Genomic DNA, 24,361 nt, shown 5'->3' with positions numbered 1-24,361 from the left:
TAGAACAAAGGCTAAAAAAGGGCCTAGAAAAGACCCTTATATAGGGCCCTGGTTGGGCTAGTAGGGGCAGCCAACCAGGTCGATTTTTGAGGCTAGGAAGAACTGATCAGGTCGGCCAGATCTAGGGGCCTAGGTCCGTAGGTTTCGCCAGCCCCTTGGGGCCTATCAAAGTAGAGGCCTCAGGCCTCATTTCATATCCAACATAGCCAGCATTTCCAGGGCAGAAAGGAGCCGCAGGAAGCCTACTCTCTAGGCCTATCTACAGGAGGTGAGAGAGTGCAACAAGGGTTGCAGACTTAGCCAGGAAGGGCTGGACCTTGGCTGTCGTCTAGGGCAGCAAGGTGGTGAGATCATCACACCTTCTGGAGCAGCCTCTGACAAACAGGTTGGAGCAATGGAACAGCTATCTTGGGCCCTACATTCAAGAGGACCAAGGGGACCTGTGTGCTACAGACAAAGCTTGGCAGGGGCTGCCCACCTAGGCTGATTCACAGGCAGTAAGGTGGAGAAGAACACATTGGACAGAAAGTCTACAGACGCTCGAGGTGCAGCATGCAGGCTGGACTCTAGAGATAGCTGGCAGATAGGAGAAGGACCTTGTGGTTAGATCAGAGGACCACACCATTGGTGGGACTCTGGATCTATCTCTTTTGTATTGTGTCCATAGTTTTGGACGGAAATATATGTTTTGGTGTCTTCTATATCTGGCTGGTTCATTGTCTATTGATGAGTCTGCACATCTATGTGACACATATTAAGTAAAGAAGTTTGTGATTCCACACCCCACACCACACTGTGTGAGCTTTTGGGCATTACTATAAGTCTTCCGCTATGCGTACCCTCTGTTGGGTTATTTTGTAACATGGTATCAGAGCCCAAGCTAGAGGCTCACAGGTGTTAGAGCCTAAAGGCAGGGACCTTGCTGAAGGACGAGCCTGATTCAGAAGCTCTTGGGAATCGACTTCCACGACTAGAGGATTGTGCCCTTGCGAGAAGGAGGGTGACTCAGGTTCAGTCAGGTGCATTTAAAGTTTGCGGTCCACTTTTGTTGCAGACCTTGCCAAAGGAAGGACGCGTTGAAACAGACCCTCAGAGCATGGTGCTTGGAAGACTCCAAGTTGTTCACTCATTATGAGGGGGACAACTGGAAAATCCTGACAGCTGGATTGCTCGAATTCAAAGGCAAGAATGTGATGGAAGGAGGTGGTGCCAGGAGGTGCTACCAAAGATGGACTTGTGTACCGGGATGGTGTGCGGAAGCGGAACCGGACCTGGTTGTGCAGGAGCCACTGGATGAAAAGCCAGGAAAAGATTTTGACATCGAAAAGTTTCAGAGGACTATGACCAGGGAGTTACTGGAGCATCTTCATCGACGTGTTGGCATTGGGCCTGGATGTGTCGGTGAGACGGGGTGTTGGAATGGTCACCTCTCCATCTGTAAGCCCCCAAATGAGGAGAGTGTGGGGGAGGGAGACCTTGGGCAGGATGTGCCCAAGAGAGAAGAAAGAGAGGGGGCTGCCACATGGGCAGCACCTCACATCAAAGAGAGCAACATGGCTGCAACGGACAGAACTTGTGGAAGGAGTAGAAGGTAGGGACAGCAAGTCCTGGATCTAACCTGGCAAGAGGTCAGTCAGCGGCAACAGACATGGCGCAGGATTGCACAGACAAAGGTGCCTATGTGGAGGGCATCTGTGTGCAGATGGACAGCCTACAATAGAGCCTACAAGTGGTGCAACCATGGAAGGGAGCAGCAACACCTGGGTCGGCCATCGGCTAAGGCTGGTGGGTCTGTTGGTTGGAGCCAGCAGATCAGGCCTGGAGATGGGCTAACCAGGGGAGCTGAATCCCTGGAACAAAGGCTGAAAAAGGGCCTAGAAAAGACCCTTATATAGGGCCCTGGTTGGGGTAGTAGGGGCAGCCAACTAGGTCGGTTTTTTAGGGCAGGAAGGACTGACCAGGTCGGCCAGATCTAGGGGCTTGGGTCTGTAGGTTTTGCCAGCCCCTTGGGGCCTATAAAAGTAGAGGCCTCAAGCCTCATTTCATATCCAGCATAGCCAACAGTTCCAGGGCAGAAAGGAGCAACAGGAAGCCTACTCTCTGGGCGTATCTACAGGAGTGAGAGAGTGCAACAAGGGCTGTAGACTTAGCTAGAAAGGGCTGGGACCTTGGCTATCTTCTAGGGCAGCAAGGTGGTGAGATCATCACACGTTTTGGAGCAGCCATTCACAAGCAAGTTGGAGCAATGGAACAGCTATCTTGGGGCCTACATTCAGGAGGACCAAGGGGACCTGTGTGTTGCAGACAAGGCTTGGTAGGGACTGCCCACCTAGGCTGATTCACAGGCAGTAAGGTGGAGAAGAACACACTGGACGAAAAGTCTATCGACGCTCGAGGTGCAGCACGGGCTCGAGTCTAGAGATAGCCGGCAGATAGGAGAAGGACCTTGTGGTTATATCAGAGGACCACACCATTGGTGGGACTCTGGATCTATCTCTTTTGTATTGTGTCCATAGTTTTGGACGGAAATATGTAAGTTTTGGTGTCTTCTATATCTGGCTAGTTCATTGTCTATTGATGAGTCTGCACATCTATGTGACACACATTAAGTAAAGAAGTTTGTGATTCCACACCCCACACCACACTTTGTGAGCTCCTGCGCGTTACTATAAGTCTTCCGCTATGCGTACCCTCTGTTGGGTTATTTTGTAACATGGTATCAGAGCCCAAGCTAGAGGCTCACAGGTGTTAGAGCCTAAAGGCAGGGACCTTGCTGAAGGACGAGCCTGATTCAGAAGCTCTTGGGAATCGACTTTCACGACTGGAGGATTGTGCCCTTGCGAGAAGGAGGGTGACTCAGGTTTAGTCAGGTGCATTTAAAGTTTGCGGTCCAAGTTAGCTAGAGATGTACTTTTGTTGCAGACCTTGCCAAATTAACGACGGGTTGAATCTGGGTCCGTAGGTTTTGCCAGCCTCTTGGGGCCTATAAAAGCAGAGGCCTCAAGCCTCATTTCATATCTAGCATAGTCAACAGTTCCAGGGCAGAAAGGAGCCGCAGGAAGCCTACTCTCTAGGCCTATCTACAGGAGGTGAGAGAGTGCAACAAGGGCTGCAGACTTAGCCAGGAAGGGCTGGTGGACCTTGGCTGTCTTCTAGGGCAGCAAGATGCTGAGATCATCACACCTTCTGGAGCAGTCATTGACAAGCAGGTTGGAGCAGTGGAATAGCTATCTTGGGGCCTACATTCACTTGTGTGCGCTGCTGCAAACAAAGCCTGGCAGGGGCTGCCCACCTAGGCTGATTCACAGGCAGTAAGGTGGAGAAGAACACACTCGACGAAAAGTCTACAGACGCTCGAGGTGCAACACGCACGCTCGAGTCTAGAAGAGATAGCCCACAGATAGGAGAAGCACCTTGTGGTTAGATCAAAGGACCACACCATTGGTGGGACTTTGGATCTATCTCTTTTGTATTGTGTCCATAGTTTTGGACAGAAATATATAAGTTTTGGTGTCTTCTATATCTGGCTAGTTCATTGTCTATTGATGAGTCTGCACATGTGGTATCAGAGCCCAAGCTGGAGGCTCATAGGTGTGGGAGCCTGAAGGCAGGGACCTTGTTGAAGGATGACCTTGATTCAGAAGCTCTTGGGAATCGACTTCCACGACTGGAGGATTGTGCCCTTGTGAGAAAGAGGGTGACTCAGGTTCAGTCAGGTGCATTTAAAGTTTGCGGTCCAAGTTATCTGGAGATGTTTTTTTGTTGCAGACCTTGCCAAAGAAAGGACGGGTTGAAACAGACCCTCAGAGCATGGTGCATGGAAGACTCCAGGTTGTTCACTCATTATGAGGGGGACAACTGCAAAATCATAATGGCTGGATTGCTTAAATTCGAAGGCAGGAATGTGACAGAAGGAGGTGGTGCCAAGAGGTGCTACCAAAGATGGACCTGTGTACTAGGATGGTGTGCGGAAGCGAAACCGGACCTGGTGGAGCAGGAGCCATTGGATGAAAAGCCAGGAAAAGATTTTGACATCAAAAAGTTCTAGAGGACTATGACCAGGGAGTTACTAGAGCATCTTCATCGATGTATTGGCATTGGGCCTAGATGTGTCGGTGAGAGGGGGTGTTGGAATGGTGACCTCCCCATCTGTAAGCCCCCAAATGAGGAGAGTGTGGGGGAGGGAGACCTTGGGCAGGATGTGCCCAAGAGAGAAGAAAGAGAGGGGGCTGCCACATCGGCAGCACCTCACATCAAAGAGACCAGCATGGCTGCAACGGACAGAACTTGTGGAAGGAGTAGAAGGCAGGGATAGCAAGTCCTGGATCTAACCTGGCAGGAGGTCAGTCAGGGGCAGCAGACATGGCGCAGGATTGCATAGACAAAGGCACCTATGTGGAGGGCATCTGTGTGCAGATGGACAGCCTACAATAGAGCCTACAGGTGGCGCAACCATGGAAGGGAGTAGCAACACCTATGAAGAAGAAGATGATAAGGTGGCAAATTGAAGCTAGGATGGGCTAGGAGCTCAAGGAAGCTCTGATACCACATGTTGGGGAGTGGGAGAGAAGATGGAAATCATGGAGAAGAGTGTGGGAACCAAAGGGCAAAATGTTCCATTGATTTTAGAGGGAAGTCCTCTCTTTTAAAAAATGGGAGAGAGGGTGGCCTAGATCATAGGCACCTCTCCTACATCATAGGGACTCCTAAATCTAAGGCACCTCCCCATGTGGGGGCCTTTGCATTACATCATCACTTATATCATGGTCAAGACACATCATAGCACTTAGTGTGCTAAACACACACACAGATGATCATAGGACAAGCCTTTGATCACACAAGTTCACTATTGTGTTCATGTGATTGATCTCTCCCTTGGGTCCATGCTCCCTCAACATTATCGTGTGATATCATGCTCTAACCTTGCAATCACCCATCATTCCCCCTTCTTCTCCTCTTCCTCCTCCGCCACCTCCTCCTCCCCTCTCCTCCTCCCTCGTCCTCCTCCACCCTTCTCTTCCTTCCTCCTCCTCCTCCTCCCTCCACTCCTCCTTCCTCCCTTGATCCTCCTTCTCAACCCTTTACCCCTTGAAGTCATGAACGAGACTAGCTCTCCACTCCTCAACCCTGGAACCCTCTTGAACCCTGCAACTCTCTTAGAACCCTGAAACACCTAGTTAGCTCTCTCATCCTTATCCTCATTTTGAACTTTGCAACCCCCTTCTAAACCCTGAAACTCCCATGGAGGTGAGAGCCTCCACCCATCATTATGATGCAACCCTCTTTCTCACCCATGCGAGTATGAGAGCTGCTTTCCATGCTTTAGCCTACACCTCTCACTGGATTATGACCCGAGGACCTATGCTAGACTTGTGAATACCTATGCTACAAAGAGCAATGACATGATTGTATGTGATCAATGCCCTAAAAACCTAGACCACGGGAGTGACAGTGACAACAAGAACTGGTCAGTGGTCAGGAAGTGTCAGCAGTAGCAGCCTGCTGGATTTTCTTAGTGCATTATTGAAGTTAGCCTACTTCTCAATTAGCGAGAAGACTCTTTCAAATCTGGGAATATTTCCATTTGACACTCATTCATGCAGTCCCTTCCACTAGAGAAGAGATATCTAGACAACCACTTCTCCATAACTCCTTGGTATAGTATCAAGGTGTTGCCCTTGGTAGTGAGATCAGATCTAGATTGGCAATGGCATGCCTAGGGTTTGACTTATATTATATACTAGCTCAGCTGAGGTCAGACAATCATAGAGGAGACTATTATGTAGAATTATGGACGTCTCCCACAAACCCCTATCACTAGACTCCAGATTATGAGAGCCATCCCTCACTCATGGAGAGAAAGCCTCATTGAGCCTTAGGAGGATCCTCAACCTATTTCCAGTTGGTTTGGATGCTTCACTGAGCTTAGCATGTGTATAGGAGCGAGAGTGGGCCTCCCTAACTTATGTACACATGGCTACTGGACCAATAGGATCTTTACCATCAGAGGATCAGAGTTGTTTTTGTTGTTTGGAGAAGAAATAGTCACCAGATCCCTCCCAATATATTATCAGAGAGGAGCCTAGATGGAGACTTTAGATATTTCAAGGGAGACCTTCAGTAGAGTTGGATTGAGAGCTAGGGATTCAGCACCCTTTTCTTTAGATACTTTGCCCATTTTTAGATTTCAATGATGATGGGATATAGGATTTAGTAAAGATATTCACCATATACCCACGGCCGTTCAGTGGCAGTCACAAGGGATTGCTGAGTAGCTCTTGGCCAGCTTATATACCCTTTTTGGGGGGATCAGTAGAACTAAGAAAGTTTCATACTTTCTTTTTCTTACCATTCATAAGAGCATTTCAGTACACTCATGGTTATAGTAGATTGGTAGACCTTCTCTTTATATGAGATGTTTACTTGCAAAGGAATCTAGCAAGCATTGCTTGTGGAGCTATCACATTGCCAGGGTGCTTTAGATTCATGTTTTTAGATTATTTTCTTATATCACATCTCAATCTAATTATGACATGAGGAGCAACTATATGGGGCAAAGGGTATGGTGCCTTTGCCTTATATAAGTTGCAGGCTGGTGGCCATGCTTTCTTCATGTAGCATCACTAGAGACGTGGTCCTATAGAGCTTAGCATGATGGACCCATAAGATTTTTCTTTTATTCCTATTATAGCTCATGATTTATTTCCTTCTTCATAGGCTGCTCTATCTTGGGAGGTGGTATCTAACATTACATAATGGATTTTTCGGTGTTTGAGATGTGCATTTTTTAGGGGAGAGATGTATATTGTCCTTTGTAGTAGTGTAAGAGAGAATGACCTCATTCATGAGGACCTAAGATTGTTCCCCTTTTTTTCATTTGACACCACTTGGGATGTCACAGCACTATTGACTAGGCCCTTTGAGAGATGTACAAGGTCCTCTGCAGTAGTGGCACAAGACAAATTAACTACATTGATAAAGACCTAAGACTACTTGCTTTTTTTTCATTTGACACCACTTGGGATGTCATGGCACTATAGACCAAACCTTGGCTTTTCTATCATATTGTAAAGGTCAGGAATAGAGTTCTTACTCTCCCACCTCTTGTATAATTTTGTTTTTCCTATCATGCCACTTCCCTCATCTCTCTTGTTGCTCCTAAGTGGGTGAGGCACTGAGCCTAAGTTTGCCTAAGTTCAACATTGCACCTTTCTCTCCTCGCTCCCTCCCAAGCCCTCTTAGCCTTGGTCCCTGTTCTCACCATTCATTGTGATGACGAGTTGACTTGTTTCTCTTTCCCATCCAAATGAGCCCTTAGTCCTCTTTGTTGCCCTTTTGCATTAGCCAACCTACTTTATCTTCATACTTAAATTTTGCTCTTGGTCTTCTTGGTCATTGTCACTCTTTGAGTAGACCGATCTAGTCTTGGTCTTCTTGGTCATTGTCATTGTTTAAGCAGGCCGACCTCCTTCATCTCCAGATATAGACATGGCTAAGATGGTCTATTGGAGTGTCTTTTTTTGGGTTTGAAGGTTTTTCCCCTGCTTTCCTTGCCCATCCACTCTTTAGGAAGAGAGGGAAGTGTCTCTTCTCTCTTTTCTCAACAATTAGCACTGATTGCGACATCAAATGGCTTCTGCCCCTTTTGTCAACATATTGGAAAGGGATAAGTAGGTTCTTTATTTGTAGTTGTTTAGGGCATGCTCTAGCTTCTTCTAGAGCAGGGTGTGGGTTTATCTCTCTACCTATGCTCGTTCTTTGGTTCCTATTAGAGTTTGTGCAATGCCCCGCCTCTACTATTGTTTTAAATGGAATATATAATTGTTTTATGGTATACAAGGTGACTAAAACCAATGAGAATTTCAAACTAAGGAGCTACCACAATCGTAAGAAGAGTAACTCAACCATGAAGATCAGTAGTAGTTGGCGATTGGCATGCATAGTCAATCATGATCGAGATAGAGACAAAGAAAAGTACCAATGAATAATCTAGTTCAATGACTTACTTGTCCATGTTTTGGCTCATGAGTTTGTAGAGACAAGCATCAAAGCTCTATAAATCACCATTGAAAGCCACACAAAAGAGTCTAAATTATAACAACCTTGAATAGGGAAATAGCACATGATCATGTACGAAAAGCTAATCCAACCTCTCTAAACCCTCAACAAAAAAGTATAAATTATAATAAGCTTGAGTAGGGAAATAGCACATGATCATGTATGAGATGAAATACCACAAGGACACATGAAAGATCAAGCTAATCCAACTTGTCTAAACTCTCAAAAAAGCCTTAATGGCTAAACAAATCCAAAGATACTGAAAGGCAACAAACAAATATTAGAGCCACTTAAAAATTCATAAATAACATAGTAGACAACCACTAACTCTCATAACACCATTGATAAAATGTAGCATTAATGAGAAAGGATCAAACTTGAGTTCCTAAACAAACAATCATGAAATCAAATCACGAATATAGAAACATAGCCAATCCAAACGTCTTGACTAGTCTATAGGCACTAAACACAACATGCTACTACCCACAAGGAAAAGAGAAATTAGAAGAACCAACAAAAAACAAGGAAAGTTTATAGGCACTAAACACAACATGCTACTACCCAAAAGGAAAAGAGCAATTAGAAGAACCACAAAAACCAAAGAAACAAGAAAGTTTTAAAAAAGAGAACATTAAAAAAACCTATAGCCTTGCATAGAATGATTAACACCACAAAGAAACCACCGGCCTCCTCTCTGGCTCAAACCCAATCAAGAATTGATAACTCACCATCAATCTGAATTAACCAAGGACACTACACAAGTGTTCACTCAAAATGAAAACAAAAAGAGATGATCAGTTATAACACTAGGAGTAATGTTGTAGATGAATTTTTGAATACACTAGTCAAAGAAGAAGAATCTTAGCAATAAAAAATCCCATATATGTGCCAACCACCTAGCCAACGTGAAGGATAAAGGAGATGGACACTTATACACTACAGTGCATACCACAGTCAAGACCATTAGTTGTCTTGAGGATAACCACCTAGTCGCCCCCTTGTCCACTCTAGCAAGACTCTAGAGATCACAAGGCCCCACTACCTCTTGTAGGATGGCCCTACTATAGTTCTACGACAATACTATGGACTAACTTCTTAGACAAGGGCCATGATCAAAGCAAGGGTTTTCCAAGAAGAGTTTCTCACAAACTAGTAGCTTGCTCAATCTTCTTGCACAACTTATTCCTCCCCTATTCGAGGTCTTCTGCATGCTCTATGTGCAATGGAAGAAAAGGTACCCAAGAAATAAAACGCATGCATGTAATTAAACATGTACCCAAAATGTCATTATGGGAGATGTGGTATTGCCATGGAAGCTAGAGTTCATACCCTAGATCTCCTATGGACCATCCAATGTTCCTTGCAAAGCAATAACACCCAACCAATGGGGCTCAAATACACATAACTCAATACATCAATGAATAATGACTACAACTATTTTCTTCTTCCCCTTGCGCCCCCCTTTTAGGGCGCTACAATTCCCTTGTTCTTAAGACGACTTGATCTTTGAACATGCTAAAGGCATCTCAATCCCCCTTAAGCTATTTAAGTAGGTTTCGCAAACGAACAATGTTTGTATTTAATCAAAAGATACCTTATTGTTCGATTTCGTAAAGAAGTTTTTTTCTTTCACAAGATTTCTTTGGGTTCATGAGCAAAAGTAAAACCCTAAGTAATTAATTCCCCTTTAATCAACACGTGTTGTGTGTCAAAAACATACCTTTTAGATGACACACACAGAATACATTGTGTACATTACACACACACACATACACACACATGTATACTTCCCCAACAATGAATTATTCTTTTATGTATATCCCGAGAAATCTCCCCTTTACTCTCTTTTTAAAACCACCTCACTAAAGAGATCAAGTAGCTAGCTAGGAACAGAATGAAAATGTGGAAAGCATAATGAAAAACAAAATGGAAAGGAAAATGAAAGAATAAGTGCTAGGCAATGATAACCAAAATACTCACATGTAGATAGCTGATGTTGACTGATATATCAAGACTCAAGACAAGTACAACACTATATAGTGTGACACTAGACTCTAGAAAGCCATAGTGTATATGGGATAACTCCCAATATGACACGTGGCATGTCTAAGACTCACTAGACTATAAAACACCCCCAAGACACCTAGTACACTCAGTTTTGACTCACTTTGGCTTCATATTCCAACACCCCCCCATGAAGGCAAGGTGAGAGACTACTGGAGTGGAACCAAGAACAGAACATGACAATGACGGTCATCAGAACTATGCATGCTGGTAGACATGGTTCCCACACAATCTCAGAGGCAAGTGAGCATGGCTCAGAGGCTAGTGAGCATAACATAGAAATCTCATCTAGCATGGCTCAGAGGCACATCATGCCTGGATGCATGACCAACTCAGAGGTCTAGGAAACCAATGCACCAACATCCTGGAACTCTCAAGCCAGCAGGCCTGATAAACAAATAGACCTATCAAAGCCAATACATACCCACAGTACATCCCCCCTTGGCTTCATAACAGGACATGTTAGGAAGCCACACACCAAAAAAATAGGAAAACCAATACATCTTTTTAGGAGGACTATCCAAGTTAGAGGACCTTTAGACTCAATGAAAACCAAACACTCAATATAAATCATTTTAGGGGGACTACCCAAGGCAAAGGACCCTAAAATACATCAAGCTGTAGTAATAAAAAAATAGATCTCTTATGATAAGAGATGTCCTCCAAGTAGCCACTACACACGTGTGCACATCCTTGCGAGACAATGACAATGTTGAAGAAGCGCTAGGCAAGAATGCCCCAAAAGATGTGTCAGTGAAGTCCATGGGGTAGCTACATGATGACTTTAAAATGCAGGAAGGAGAGTCACCAATGTCAAAGTAGAAGCCTCACGTACCATGACCAATCAGAAAATCAATCAATGCAAAGTACCTCAGGCACCGATCGAATAAGCAATATTGAAGAAGTTACTTGTTGATGTAGAGTGGTCTACATCAAGCTCGATGCAATACAGAGAGATCATTGTAGTGGAGTGTGTCGAAGTAGTATTGGAGAACTCACATTTAGCTCAGGAAGTCTTCACCAAAATTTGTAGTCCCGTGGAGGAGTCACTGCAATGTAATGTCAAGAGCTCACATCAAATGAGAGGCAGAAAAGATAGAGGCAGCATGAACAGCAGCTCCAAGAGAATGATGGGCAGAATGTGGGCATGAACTTGCGGGTAGTAGCTCTAAGAGAATGTCGGGCAGAAGGAGCAAATGGCGGGCTGGAGCAGAGGTCAACGATGAAGAGAATGGACAACTCCACGTTGAGCTGGTTGCATCATGCTTGGGTTGTCAAATCAGTGAGCTCCAAAACAAAATTCGCACACAGAAATAAATTTCGTCACTTCTTGCAAGGGCTGTAACTTTTCACAGAAAACTCGAATTGCAATGATGTAAAAACAAAATTTGTAGTACTTAAGGTCCTCTACAACTTTGCTGAAGACACAAAGCCATGATTTTGCTTCTAGCTCCGGATAGAAGCGTCACATCGTCCATAGGTCATAGAAAGATGTAGCTGAAGGAAGGAGAAGAGAGGTGGCAGACCATGGTGTGGAGAAGAGAGCTCAAGAAAGGAGAGAAGAGGGCAGCCTTCCAAGGAGGAGGAGTTAGAGTAACTTCATTGGCCTCCCTCACCTCAACCTCTTGGAAGGGAAAGGGAAAGAGAGAGCAGGGCTTGGAACATGGCTCTGATACCATATGAAGAGATCTAGTAGCTAGCTAGGAACGGAATGGAAATGTGGAAAGCATAATGAAAAGAAAAATGGAAAGGAAAATGAAAGAATAAGTGCTAGGCAATGATAACCAAAATACTCACATGTAGATAGCTTGATGTTGACTGATATCAAAAGACTCAAGACAAGTACAACACTATATTGCATTCACTCCATGTGAAACACAATACAAACATTTTAAAGTTTTTAGATTAGCAGCTAGACTATAGAGATCCTCATGCTCTAGCCCTCAAAAATCTTGGAACTTCACTTTGATTCTTGGTGGGAAATGAAGGGGGTGGAGGAAACAGTAAAGAAAATTGTTGGTGGTGGTGTTCATGGGGATGGAATGGACACATGGAGAAGGAGGAACACAAAAATAAAGGGGCAGATGCAAAAAATGCAGAGAGAGGAATAAAGGAGAGGGAGCAAAGATTTAATACAACGAAAGAGGGGGTGCTAAGGAATTTTAGGGGTGTGGCATGGAACATTGAGATTGATAGTGAAATTGAAATTAAGATCGAGATCAAAATTCATACCTAGTGGGGGGTTTATACTCCCACAAGATGTGGGAGGTAGAACAAGGGGGTGAGAAGGAGGTACTTATATGATTGGAAGTTTTCTTTTGTACTAAAGGAGCTCGTTCTATTTTTAAAAAGTCCTTCAAAATAAACTTTAAAATTGTGTAAAATTTGCAAAAGTTGGACTTTTGTGCATTTGTTCTTTACAAGTGGTGTCATGACTCGATCGTGTCTCAATTTTGAGAATTTCAAAAAATACTATCCTCTCTTTTTAGAACATTAGTAAAACAATACAATTGGATTTAGCATGCATAATGAAAGCTTGGAAAGAGACTTGCTAAGCATCAGGGGTAGAAAAGTCAAAATTGGTTAAGCAAGGCTGACAAAACTTCCTAACAAGCATCCTAAAAAATTCCCTCAGTATTAAGAACCCAAGAACTAAGATTTGACCTCCAGTGACTCTCAAGGTAAAGTCCCATCCTTCAATATTAATCGAGTGTGGTAACCCCTTGTAAAAGCTTCTCTTCAGTAGACCTTCTCATAACTCTATCATGTACTTCTTGAGATGCCTTTGTTCTAGTCTGCCTAGCCCACCAACTCCTCCATATCTACTAGAGTCCTAGATGTGTCCACTAGAGTGAAATATGAGCCTAATCCTTGATGCAAGGAAACCTCTATGTGTTCTAATCTTGCCCCATCATACTCTGTTGACTCCCTATTGTTTGCAGTTCAAGGTTATTATGAGGACACATCAAAGGCTAAGTTCCAAGATAGAAAATCCATTGATGTGAAGTAAAAGGCTTCAATACTAGATGCTTTAGTTGAGATGATACTCATAAAGATATATAGGATGTCATAGCCACCTTGCAAAAATAGCTATCACAACATCAAGCAAAGATGTTGATGAGACTAAGGAATTAAAGGGAAAAAGGAACACAAAGATTCACCAAGGGCCAAAGAGCTTCACCATAAGTTCACACTTGGGCCATTTCTTATTAGCATGAGTGAACCAAAGTTAAGACAAAATGCGATTAGATCAGTACTAGGATGTAATAGTTTGATTGATCAACCAAAATTACTATTGTGGATTGTTTGAGGGATTGTTGTGAGCATAGAAGTTTTGGAAAGTCAGTTTATGGGGTCACTTTGTCTTAGTCTAAAGATTCCTTTACAACAAAAAGCATTGAGCAATATAATTTTTGCTAGGAGATCTAGTCATGGCTCATTACACGATGAGACAGAAAGGATTGGCTTAGAAGTTTCTAACAAATTTGATCGGACCATACCGAGTTTTAAAAGTTGTAGGCAAAACAACTTACACTTTATAGCAATATACTTATAGCCAAAAGGGAACTAGAACCACTCCACACATCTCAAGGATGAAGCCATTCCACACCACAGAGGTAAATTTTTCACGGGGGAAAGATGTGACAATCGGGTACATGTGCCACGATAATGTGCACTATAGCTTGGCATACACGTGGTGCTAGACACACTGGCATCACACTCTTGTACATTGGCAAACATGTGGCTTTCCTTCCCTTACGACCTCCTTCTTCCCCATGCCCTCAGTTCTTTCTTCATGTATCCCAAATAGCTTTTGGATCGTTAGCCCCTCAATTGTAATGTTGTAAGATGCTACTCTGGTTCCTTGAGGGCAAGCCATTCTTGATCATTCTCTTGTGTTCTCTAAGGATCCCTTCTCTGTCCCAAAGCTCCCTTTTCTGATGTCTCTTCTCTTGTTGTCTTTGTTTATCTATTCTAGTTATTATGATAGCATGTTGAGTGAGTTGGGGCACGAAGTGCTTTAGTAAGCATATGAACTAACATTTTTTGCAATGGAACATAAGGGAGCTATAGGGATGATAGGGGGATGATAATGCAACTAAAGCTCACTCATCTTGACATCACTCACTCAAATGTAGTACATGACATAGATTAGTGTGAGGAGCAGTGGCACATCTACTTGCTCAAACACCCCTTACAAGTTAATGTAATTTACCCCTTCCCCCATTTAGAAGAACAACTTGACATTTTGGCACATATGTGCCACTTAAAACAATTAAATTATCAACCATGAGTTTCAATCTAGGCATGTGACAAGGAAAGCAAGGATAAAGGTGACCCCTCAACATCATTAGAACCCCCCCCCACCTCAGTTTACCAAGATCACTATCCTAGAGCACCAAAGCAGATATCAAGGGATGAGCTTAAAAAGATTTGCTAGTAGATTGAAGGCAATGCTTGCTTAGGTCCATCCTCAAGAATTTACACCTAAGTCATCCCGCTCGACCCAAAAAACAAAAACCTTGGCTGCCATGAGTCTTGAGATCCTATGCCATGAGGTCATATCTTAAAATAAAGTTTAAGAGAAAATTTCACCCTTGTCTATGCCATCCGAGATTACGTATATTGTTGGTGCAAGCATTTTTCATATGCTTGAGCGAACTTGGTTTTGGATAAGGCCTAGGGTGTACATGGAAGAATCTTGATTCTAAAATTCAGTCTAAAGATAGTTTTAGGGAGGTTTCTTGATTCCATACTAGAGTGTCTATTTAAGTCCAAGGAATGGTCTTGCAATAGGATTCTTTCTTTAGAAATTGAGTTCTATAAGTAGTTTTTCTTGTAAAATGAGAAGAGAATGAATGTAGAGTGGGAAAAACAATAGCATTTTGCTTTCCAAAATCCCAAATGGATGGATGGGGAAACATCCTCCCTTCTACGTTGTCATTTTCCCCTTAGATTGTTCCACCACCAAGCATTGTAATTTACTGTCTAGAAGATGTAGAATTTGTGTTGGGTGACACATGTTTGCCAATGGCCTTGATATTAACATTCATGTATCTTGATGCTTGTCTAGTATTTATCAATAAGCAATTACTCATAATCATTATGATTCTTTTGAATCCAAGAATATGGAGAATCTTGACAATCCATTCGATTTCTTGGGCATTTAAAAAATGCAAGGAGCATAAAATCAATCATGGTGCCAAAAAAAAAAGCCATAGAGCATTCCATTGCAAACAAAGACACGTCATAGAACATTTATGTTAGATATTTGAATATTCAATCTCAGTTTCTCTCTCTCACACACACACACACGCACATGCATGCACACGTGCACGTGCACACACACACACCCACGCACGCACGCACGTGCACACACACACATGCATGTGTGCGCATGCGTACGCACACGTGCACACACACACACACACACATACACATCTTAATCTATTTGCAACAAAACAATTTGCATGGAATATTTGTGTTCCTAACTACTTGGAGATGGAGCTAGGACATCAATTTAAAGAGTGGTAGGGTTATTGATGAAATCCATTAGAGTAAAAATTGTGTTTGCTATTTTTTTTAGTTGCTGCAAATATCTAGTCCAAGTTGTAGGCCAATAGAAGTTGGTGATGAATGTGCATGAGCATGGTGTCCATGAATTGACAGTTTGTGATAAATTGATAAAGAGACGGCATTGATCAAAGATTTCCCTCCAACACAGCCTTAAAGAAATAAGCACCATGCACTAGTAGATAAATTGTTGATCTAAGTAAGCAACCCACAAGATAATACAACTTGAACAACACAAACCCAAAGATTGGATGTAAAAAGAGAAAGAATGCTGCAACATTTCAAAAAGATAAAGAGAAGGACCCACTCCCCTTACCCTTTGCATGAAAAAGAAGGGGAAAAAAAGGAAAGACAAAATGAACCAAGAAAAATTCAAAAAACCACAGAAGAACCAAAAAGGCTTATTAAAGTCAAACACTACTCAACCATGCCTCAATCAAATAACCAATAGAGCAATAAGAACTCGAAAAACATCCCCCAAAATACATAAACGTGCTAAAACAAGACCTCTTTAAAGAAGGTCTAGAAATGAACTTAAAAAAGAGCTCAATGCTAACCCACCTCAATGAGCAACTACTAAAACTGACCAAGGAGGGGGGCAAACCTCCAACTAATCCTATCAAACACACATAACGTCTAATTGCCTGGCCTCTTAATATAGAGATTAATATTTTCAAAGCATGGGTTGTAGTTTTGGAATTTGTCAATGGGGGTGGGGCGGGGGGAGACACTCAATCAAGGCCAACATCTTTGGACTCACATTCTCAACCTTGTGGAAAAAGAGACCAAAATTTCCTTTGCAAGGGAGCACAAACCCAATGATATAAAATGTAACTTGTTTGAGTGTGCAAGGGGATGAAGACAATTAATTATAAAGGATGAAGAAAAGCTTGAGGGAGAGTGGTTAAAGGGGAAGATGGATAGGTAGCAATGAATTCAAGGTAGAAGGGACACATTTAAAAACTGGTTGGGAAGCTCATGGATTGTTGAGAGTTAATGTGAGGGTGGCTCCCCACACATGCTAATAGGGTTGAGCCTTACTAGCAGCTTGATTGCACATCCCCACGAGTGTTCAACTGCTAGAGATTCTTCTTTTTCAGCACTGCAATGCTAGCGCAGCAGCCCCATTTGAAGGTGTGCTAGTCAATCATTGCAATGCCCGGCCGCTCTAATTGGTCCATAGACCTTGGTTGTCTCATGGTTGGATTGAAAGAACCTGTAGAATCATTGCCAGGGCATCATTAATCAAAGTCTCCAACCTGACAAGTCTTCATGGGGACGTGCCATTCAAAATGCTGGGAGGTGCTCGGGAGAGTAAAATTCATGGGTGACGTCGGGGGTGAGCAAAGGTGTTGACTTTAGTAATAGATTTAAGAACGTGCAAATGTTCGGACCCGTGCTAAATTATATTCCTTATTTATTGGAATGATGACGCAAAAAATATGATTTTGACATATAATCAGTGTCTTCCCTGCCGGAGGTTTTGCTGAGGGGGAAGCGCGAAGCGAACTCTGTGGCAATCGCCATAGCCGGCCAGCCAGCCATCTCTTCTCTTCGCCATAGTCACCTCTCCTTCAACCTCCCTCCTCTTCATCACCGCCTCCATTGCCTCCTCTCCTCTCCTCTCTTCAGTCTCCCATCGCCCATCATCACCCCTCATCGCCCATCATCACCCCTCCATCACCAAACCCTTCCCAATTGCTCGCTTCCTCCCCCCCTCCTCCCACCTTGAGCTCCCCTCTTACAACATCTGCAGTTTTGCTTCACCTTACTCCCCACAACAGTCCTTTGAATTATTATTATCATTTTTTCATTTGGGCGGTATTGCTATCGTAGTCCCAGCCAAATGGCGTCCTTTTGCAAGCCTGTCTCTGGTGGTGTCTGGGAGACGCAACTCGAAAACGGCTTCGGCGCATACACCCCATGTATAGCGGACGTCTTCGTGGTTACCCTGTCCAATGTCGCATTGTGCTGCTTAGTGGGATACCGAATTCGGCTTCTATTGCGTGGGCATAGCTTGCAAAAATTCCGCCTAAAGAACCCTTTCATGAATTACTTTCTGATTCTGCTAGCAGCAGTCTTGATGCTGTCACCCTTGATACAAATAGGCCTGGGCATATCATTTGTCAATTTGGATGGAGGCTCTTTTCTTCCACCTTTTGAGGTAAGTCCAAGAAAGAAGCTAGGATTGCTAACGTCTCTGTTCTACGGTGGAGATAGGGCGATTATCAGTTTGATTAAACTAGAACGAGGGTGTTTTAACGAAGAAAGCGTAATAATGTTATGTGCTAGCAAAGAAAGGGTTGCCCACAGGGGTGGTTTTTACAAAGAAAGTGTAATGAATTAGAAACAGAAAGCTAATTGTAGACACTAAACGAGAAAGTCAAGTTGGAGCAGTAAAAATGTTTAAGCTTAGAGTTGAATTACCAATATAACTGTGAATGTTTCCAGATTGTAACTTTACTGGTGAGCAGTCTCACATGGTGTATTATGTTATGGATGCTGTATCTTGAGACAAAGATATACGTCGAAGAATTCCGATGGTATGTGCGATTTGGAGTCATCTATGTACTAGTTGCACAAGCCACGATGTTTCGATTTATGTTCGACTTGAGGCAATACTATGAGCAGTATGTTTCTTACGCCACTACCCAAATGAGATTCTTTTTTGTTGTTCAATCACTGTTTAGCCATATTATCTGTGAGAGAGAGAGAGAGCATCACCCACATTATTGTTTAGCGACTCCTGTGAGGGACCACTATATATAAGCATAAGTTCACCTAATGTGGAGCCTACACTTTTATTGGAATCTTCTAATGTGCAATCTCTTACAATTCTGTTATGGTTTTCTACATCTACGTTTGCATGTGCATGTACACTTAATGAAACTTCTAATGTGCAATCTCCTACAATTCTGTTGGGGTTTTCCACATCTACGTTTACATGTATATGTAGCCCCAATAGGATCTATAGAGGCAAAGAAAACAAATATAAATTACAGTCGGTTCTATAGTGCTGTAAGGTGTTAGCTAATTTAATCTTATCAGTGGTCTCTCAAAGCGATCACCAAGCTCCTCTCCCAATAATGTCAATAAGTCTATTTCTGTAAGAAGCACATCTTTTGAAAACTTCCTGTAATACAGAAGGGTATAAAGCTCATCTTCTTCTCAATTTTCACAGCTGTTGCATAACCGGCCTTTCCTAATACTTTTTTGGATTGGCTTTTTCCATGTTGGGCTCCATTTTGACAAGAGTTCACTCTCTTTTTGCAGAGTACCTATATACTTTTGCGAGTCAGTACATGGAATGCCATTTGGTTTATGTCCTTCTGGCATGAATCCATTTTTCCTATTGATTCTCACCAGAGTTTTTCTTGAATTTTACTGGGAATTCAATTAGCATATCTTTGCTTGTGTCCTTTCTCCTTTGGGTTGATTCCCCAATTCATGAGGCAGTTTGTCTCTACCTACAAGATTGATGAGACTAGAAGCCACTATCATGATGATACTTACCTCTTTTACATCATTTTCCGGTAAATCTTATGTGGTTAGTATGAACTTAGCCATCCTATCGTCTATGTCCAAAATTTTACTTGGTATCCCAGAGTTTTCTTAAGCTACGCACCCAATTGCTTGGGGCTGGTTCATAAGGACGGTCAGGCTGAGATCATTGCTGTTGTGTATGTATGCTCTGCACTGAAGGAGAGTATGCTCTTAATTTCTCCTCTCTCCTGGTGGGCGGATTTTATAGATTCTTGCCTCCCTGGCGATCCTGGCTCGATCCTGGCTCTGGCCCATCTAACCTTTTCCACCTCTAGATGGTTCTTATTCTGCAGATTATGTGCCTTTTGAACATTGAATAAAGCGGAATGGATCACTCTAACAATGAGGGAGTACAATGAATATGGAAATACAAAGATTAGTGGAACCTATGGTTTCTCACTTGATGTGACAGCAGCGCTATCGCCTCTCTTTGATAGCGCTTGTGAATTGTAGAAGTTGCATGCTACGAAATTGAGACAAGTATACATGAATATCTAGACATACGAAACCTTCTATAGAATTCTGAAGTGGTTGTTTTGCTGTTATGTCAATTAAAAAACAACTGCTCTTAAATATCTGCCCCATGTTTGGCAACATCTATCAGATGTTATGGACTTATCACAAGCAGCAATATGCATAGCAGTCCAATGGTATATCCCAATCTGATAAGGTGTATGTCATGGGCATCTGCAGCCCATGACAACTGCCTACATGGCAGCTCTTGTCGTGAACCAGATCAACAAGATAACCATTTTCAGGTGATTGTTTTGTTAAAATTAATTAATTCATTTTTTACTTATTGAATCGGATATATGTGTTTATTTGGGGTTGGGGACTCACTGTCCAACCCATTTTGAGAACCTGGAGTTGGTTTATGGAGGACCACCCCAGAAATCACCATGGTTAGGTGACGTGTTCTGATGAGGAGGGCTCACACTATTTGGGTTAGGCCATGTAATGCAATCGGGATGATTGCCAGGTACCACTGGTACACTCCTCCGTCTACACAATCATAACACTTAGTCAAAAAGTTTTTCAAATGACCTAGGGCTGCAGAGCTATCAGGGCGGGTTAGTTTTAGGTAGTCTGCTTCCTTCTATAAAAACATGACCTAGTGTTGATACAGCGTGTGCACTTGAATGCATCCTTAATTCTGCAATTCGTGTATAGTCTTGGCAATAACCTCTAGCCTTGCTACCTTATGAATTGGTCTTTACTGTCAATTCCAGGATATTGGTACACCCCCCAAAACCCTTACCCCATTTGGGTGCATCAAGTTAGCGTTGATACAGCGTGTGCACTTGAATGCGTCCTTAATTCTGCAATTCGTGCATAGTCTTGGCAATAACCTCTAGCCTTGCTACCTTATGAATTGGTCTTTACTGTCAATTCCAGGATATTGGTACACCCCCCAAAACCCCTTACCCCATTTGGGTGCATCAAGTCAGTCTATCTAGTGACCCTGTGTTTTGGTGCTCAGTGCACTTGGCAGTTTAGTCTACCAGAGTAATGAAAGTGTGAGTCACAGGGCGCTTTGGGCAAAAGGTGTTAGAATTTAGGGCATCTCATGGTGAGGGCTTCTATGTGAGTGTGTTGGCCCTTAACGAGAGTCGTCTTTTCTCCGAATTTTGGGCTTGTTTGAGGCTGAATCTGGGGCTGTCTTTCCAGGGCTTGGGGCCAGTTGCTGGAGCTAACCAAAGGTTGGCTAACCCTGGTTGGGTCAGTCACCAAGGTTGGCTAACCCTAGTTGGGTCAGTCGGCTGACCATAGTTGGGTCAGCCGACCTGACCTGGATCTGGTCAACCGACCTGATCTGGGTCGACCACTCGGCAGCTCCTGGGTCAGCCATTTGGCAGCCTGTTTATAGGGCCTTCTCTCCCCATTGGAGGTGTCCCATTTCCACTGTTGCCTCTGATCTGAGTCTCTCTCTCTCTCTCTCTCTCTCTCTCTCTCTCGTATTATGCTTCCGCATGTGCAATGTTTGACATGGTATCAAAGCTGGGATCTAGAGAAGCGGCTTCTGCAGGCGTTTAGATTGAGTTTATTTGCTGCTGTTTGAAGTGAGTTGGAGCAAGCATCCGTTCTGGCTGTATGCTGCTGTTCGGAGGTCAGAAAGGGACTGATGGAACACATTGCAGACAGTGGTGGACAGACTGCGGGCATTTCAGGCTGACGTGGGATATTGTTGTGGCCCATATCCCACCCACCATACATCACCTGTGTCTTGAACAAGATCGTGTAAAGATCTAGCTGGGCTGACAGAGTTAGCTGCCGGAAGAGGTCAATTGTTTGGGACTGCAGGAGCTAGTGGAGGAGCCCAAGAGAGGCTGAAGTAAGGTGTGGACATCAAGAGGAGAAGCCTTTCCCCTTTTCCCTACTTCTTCTTTCCCACCCACTCTCCCTTTCAAAAGGGCTGTTCATCTGACTCTTTGCACCCACGTGCGTGACCAAAGAGGACAAACTAGACGGAACCAATTACGCTCAGTGGAAGTTGAATATGAAGGTCTGGTTCATCCACAAGGGTCTTTGGGAGATCGTTCAGGGGTACGCATGGAAGCATGAACATCCAAAGCACTCCATAAGTTGGGATGCTGACTGGGAGGAAGCCATCCTTGAGGAATTGTAGCATTGGGAGGACCGTGACTCCAAGGCACACTCGGCTTTGGTGCGGACCATTATGAAAGAGGTCCTCGACAGTGCAAACCTTGACTGGTGCTGTTGAAGTGTGGTCTAAGCTGGAGGATCTCTATGCCCGGGATTCCTCTATGCGGGTTATCGCTTTGCAGGGTCAGTTCTACAGTCTTGAGTTTCTTGTAGATATAGCCGTTCTTAATGAGGCCAAGTTGATCCATGACCAGCTTGTGGCAATGGGTGTTGCATTATGCTCTCCTCAGTCGGCAACCTTATCCTCACGAAGCTTCCCCTCATCCTCACAAAGCTTCCCCTCGTATACTATATGGTTTCTCGAGCGTTGTGGCATCAGGTCACAACAAATCAGTTGGTGCTATGCTTGTGGGAAGAGACGTCACTTGGCCAAAGATTGCCAGTTGAAGGACAAGGGTAAATCAAAAGACAAGGACGACATTGATGACAAGTGTGATGAGTTGAGGGCAGCCCTTGCTTAGGATACTCAGATTGTACCTGCTTTCTAGCACTGAGATATGGGTCCCCCCAAGGGCCACAGCCAGAGAGGACTTTTGGGCGGGAGAGCGGGCTGATTGCAGCTCCTGTAACTGAAATCTGGTAGGTAAGGTAAGCTTTGGATCTATGGACTAGATGTGTTTGAGGTTCATTGCTTGGTCTACCAGAGACTATGGACATGATGTGTTCTGAATTAATTGTTCGAGGTTCCTAGACGTTGATAGGCAAATTTTGAGGACCCCAATTTTGAACTGCTAGTGGTAGGAACGAGGCGGAACTGATACTATTGTACATCTCAGGTCATGTTTTGTGTGCTAGGACTAGATGGTTATTTGCATGATGATAGTAAGTGACTGTTGATTGTGGAACTAATGGTCGATAGGCCAGTGGAGGCGTGGGTAAAGAACATGCAGATAATTCAGATTTTTTGCAAAGCTGAAATCGTGTTCTACGACTTTCTAGAAGAAGTTGGGGCCTAAATCCGTAGAAGGGAAGGTTGAAAATTGAGAATACGACAGGCAACTGGTTTTGTTTTGGCAGGTTGCTCCTATCTTGCAGCTAAGATTGGACTTGTGGGAGAAACGCTGCCTAACATCAGTGCTGATCCTCTTGTCAGTCATTATGTATGATTGTCTTTGTGGAAAATCAGCTTGAAGGATTGCCTATGTTATGTTTATGAATATTATGTTCCGTCTAGAGAGCGTGGGATGTTGCAAATCGTCGAGAGGTTGATGAAAGATACAGCTTATGGGTTCATTTGCGATGCTCTTATTGTATTTGTGAGTTGAAGAGATGTTATAGTGATCAGTCACAGTCCTTCGGTTTCTCTATTGTCGACAAGGTGAACCAAGGATATAGTTTCAGAGTTTTGTGCAAGATGTATCGGAAACCCAAAATCGGGATGCTGAATATCAAGAGGTAAGAGCTGCTTTTTTGGTCCAATATGCATGTGCAAGGGATCCTAATTGAATTTGGAAGGAGTTGTGTAATAACCAGCAAGCGCCCAATCAGGAAGTGGATTACTATCTGAAACGCTTTGCTGAGCTGTAATAGGAATGGAAGACTTCTTGGCATCTTGAAGTCCCACCCGAAGTATTGAAGATCGAGAGATTTGTTGCTGGGCTCACGCCAGATCTTAGGTTGAAGGTGGAATTGAAGAATCCTTGTCGGGTTGAAGCTGTTGAATTTGCACGTGCTTGCATAGTTGGATTTGGTCAATGAGTCCAGTTTACAACGGAAGTGGTCTTATGCATCAAAGCTTCTAAAGCCTTCTTTGGATATGTCTGTGTTGCCTTATACGCCAAGCAATGGATTTCTTCCTGATGTATCACTTCCATAAGCTGGTGCTACAGAGTCGTTTATAGAAGGTGGTGAAGATGGGTGAAGGAGTGCTTGATGACACTTCGGACTTTTAGATCATAGATAAGAAATGATATTTGGCAAAGGCCAATGAAGTGGAGCTAGAGATTCTTGAAGGAGGTGATGAAGAAGAAGCGGAGAGCTCTTATGGGTATAAGGCTCAATAGAAGAGGATCCAGGACCTCTTGAAGAAGAATCGAGTATGCATGCTAAAAATGAGGCGGATATTTATGTTGAAGAAGAGGAGAAGCCAGTGATTTTATATTTCCAACCAAAAAGAAGATTGTTTGAACGTGATATGCTCAACATGATGGAGAGGTAGATGCTTGGGATGCATTTATGCAACTAGTTGATGAGGCAGAGACAATGATGGCCAATTTACAAGAAGAAGTCTCCACACAAGCTGAAGGTAGACAACTGGGTGGGCATGAGCCATATCAACCCATATTTATGAAGAGGTAGTGCCAATGCAAGCAAGGTGTGAGTGATAATGAAGAGCAGGGGGCCAGTGAGGCCTTCTCACTCTTCGATGTTGATGTTTGATAGAGAGCCTATTGTGGCAATTGAGCAGAGGGTAGAAGTTTCTCACAGGGATGTGCCTCTTGATGCTATGGATGTACTG

At 43.5% G+C, this 24,361-nt stretch overlaps 1 protein-coding gene across 1 annotated transcript in view; it reads left to right on the top strand.

The window, feature by feature from the left end:
• Positions 1–17,165: 17,165 nt before the first annotated feature.
• The window catches only part of LOC147885037 (ABC transporter C family member 2-like), a 106,552-nt gene continuing 99,356 nt past the window's right edge, over positions 17,166–24,361 (top strand). The window contains exons 1-2 of the mRNA XM_087397122.1: positions 17,166–17,860; positions 18,148–18,326. Of these exons, the coding sequence (XP_087253248.1) occupies positions 17,543–17,860; positions 18,148–18,326 (497 nt within the window). The 5' untranslated portion in view covers positions 17,166–17,542. The remainder of the gene's footprint in view (positions 17,861–18,147; positions 18,327–24,361) is intronic.

Source organism: Dipteris shenzhenensis, chromosome 26 (genome assembly GCF_047967505.1).
Source record: "Dipteris shenzhenensis isolate YYH24624 ecotype China chromosome 26, Dip_SZ_1.0, whole genome shotgun sequence".
Lineage (NCBI taxonomy): Eukaryota > Viridiplantae > Streptophyta > Polypodiopsida > Gleicheniales > Dipteridaceae > Dipteris > Dipteris shenzhenensis.
Note: the sequence above shows the minus strand (reverse complement) of the source record. Positions and strands in the feature narration are given on the sequence as shown.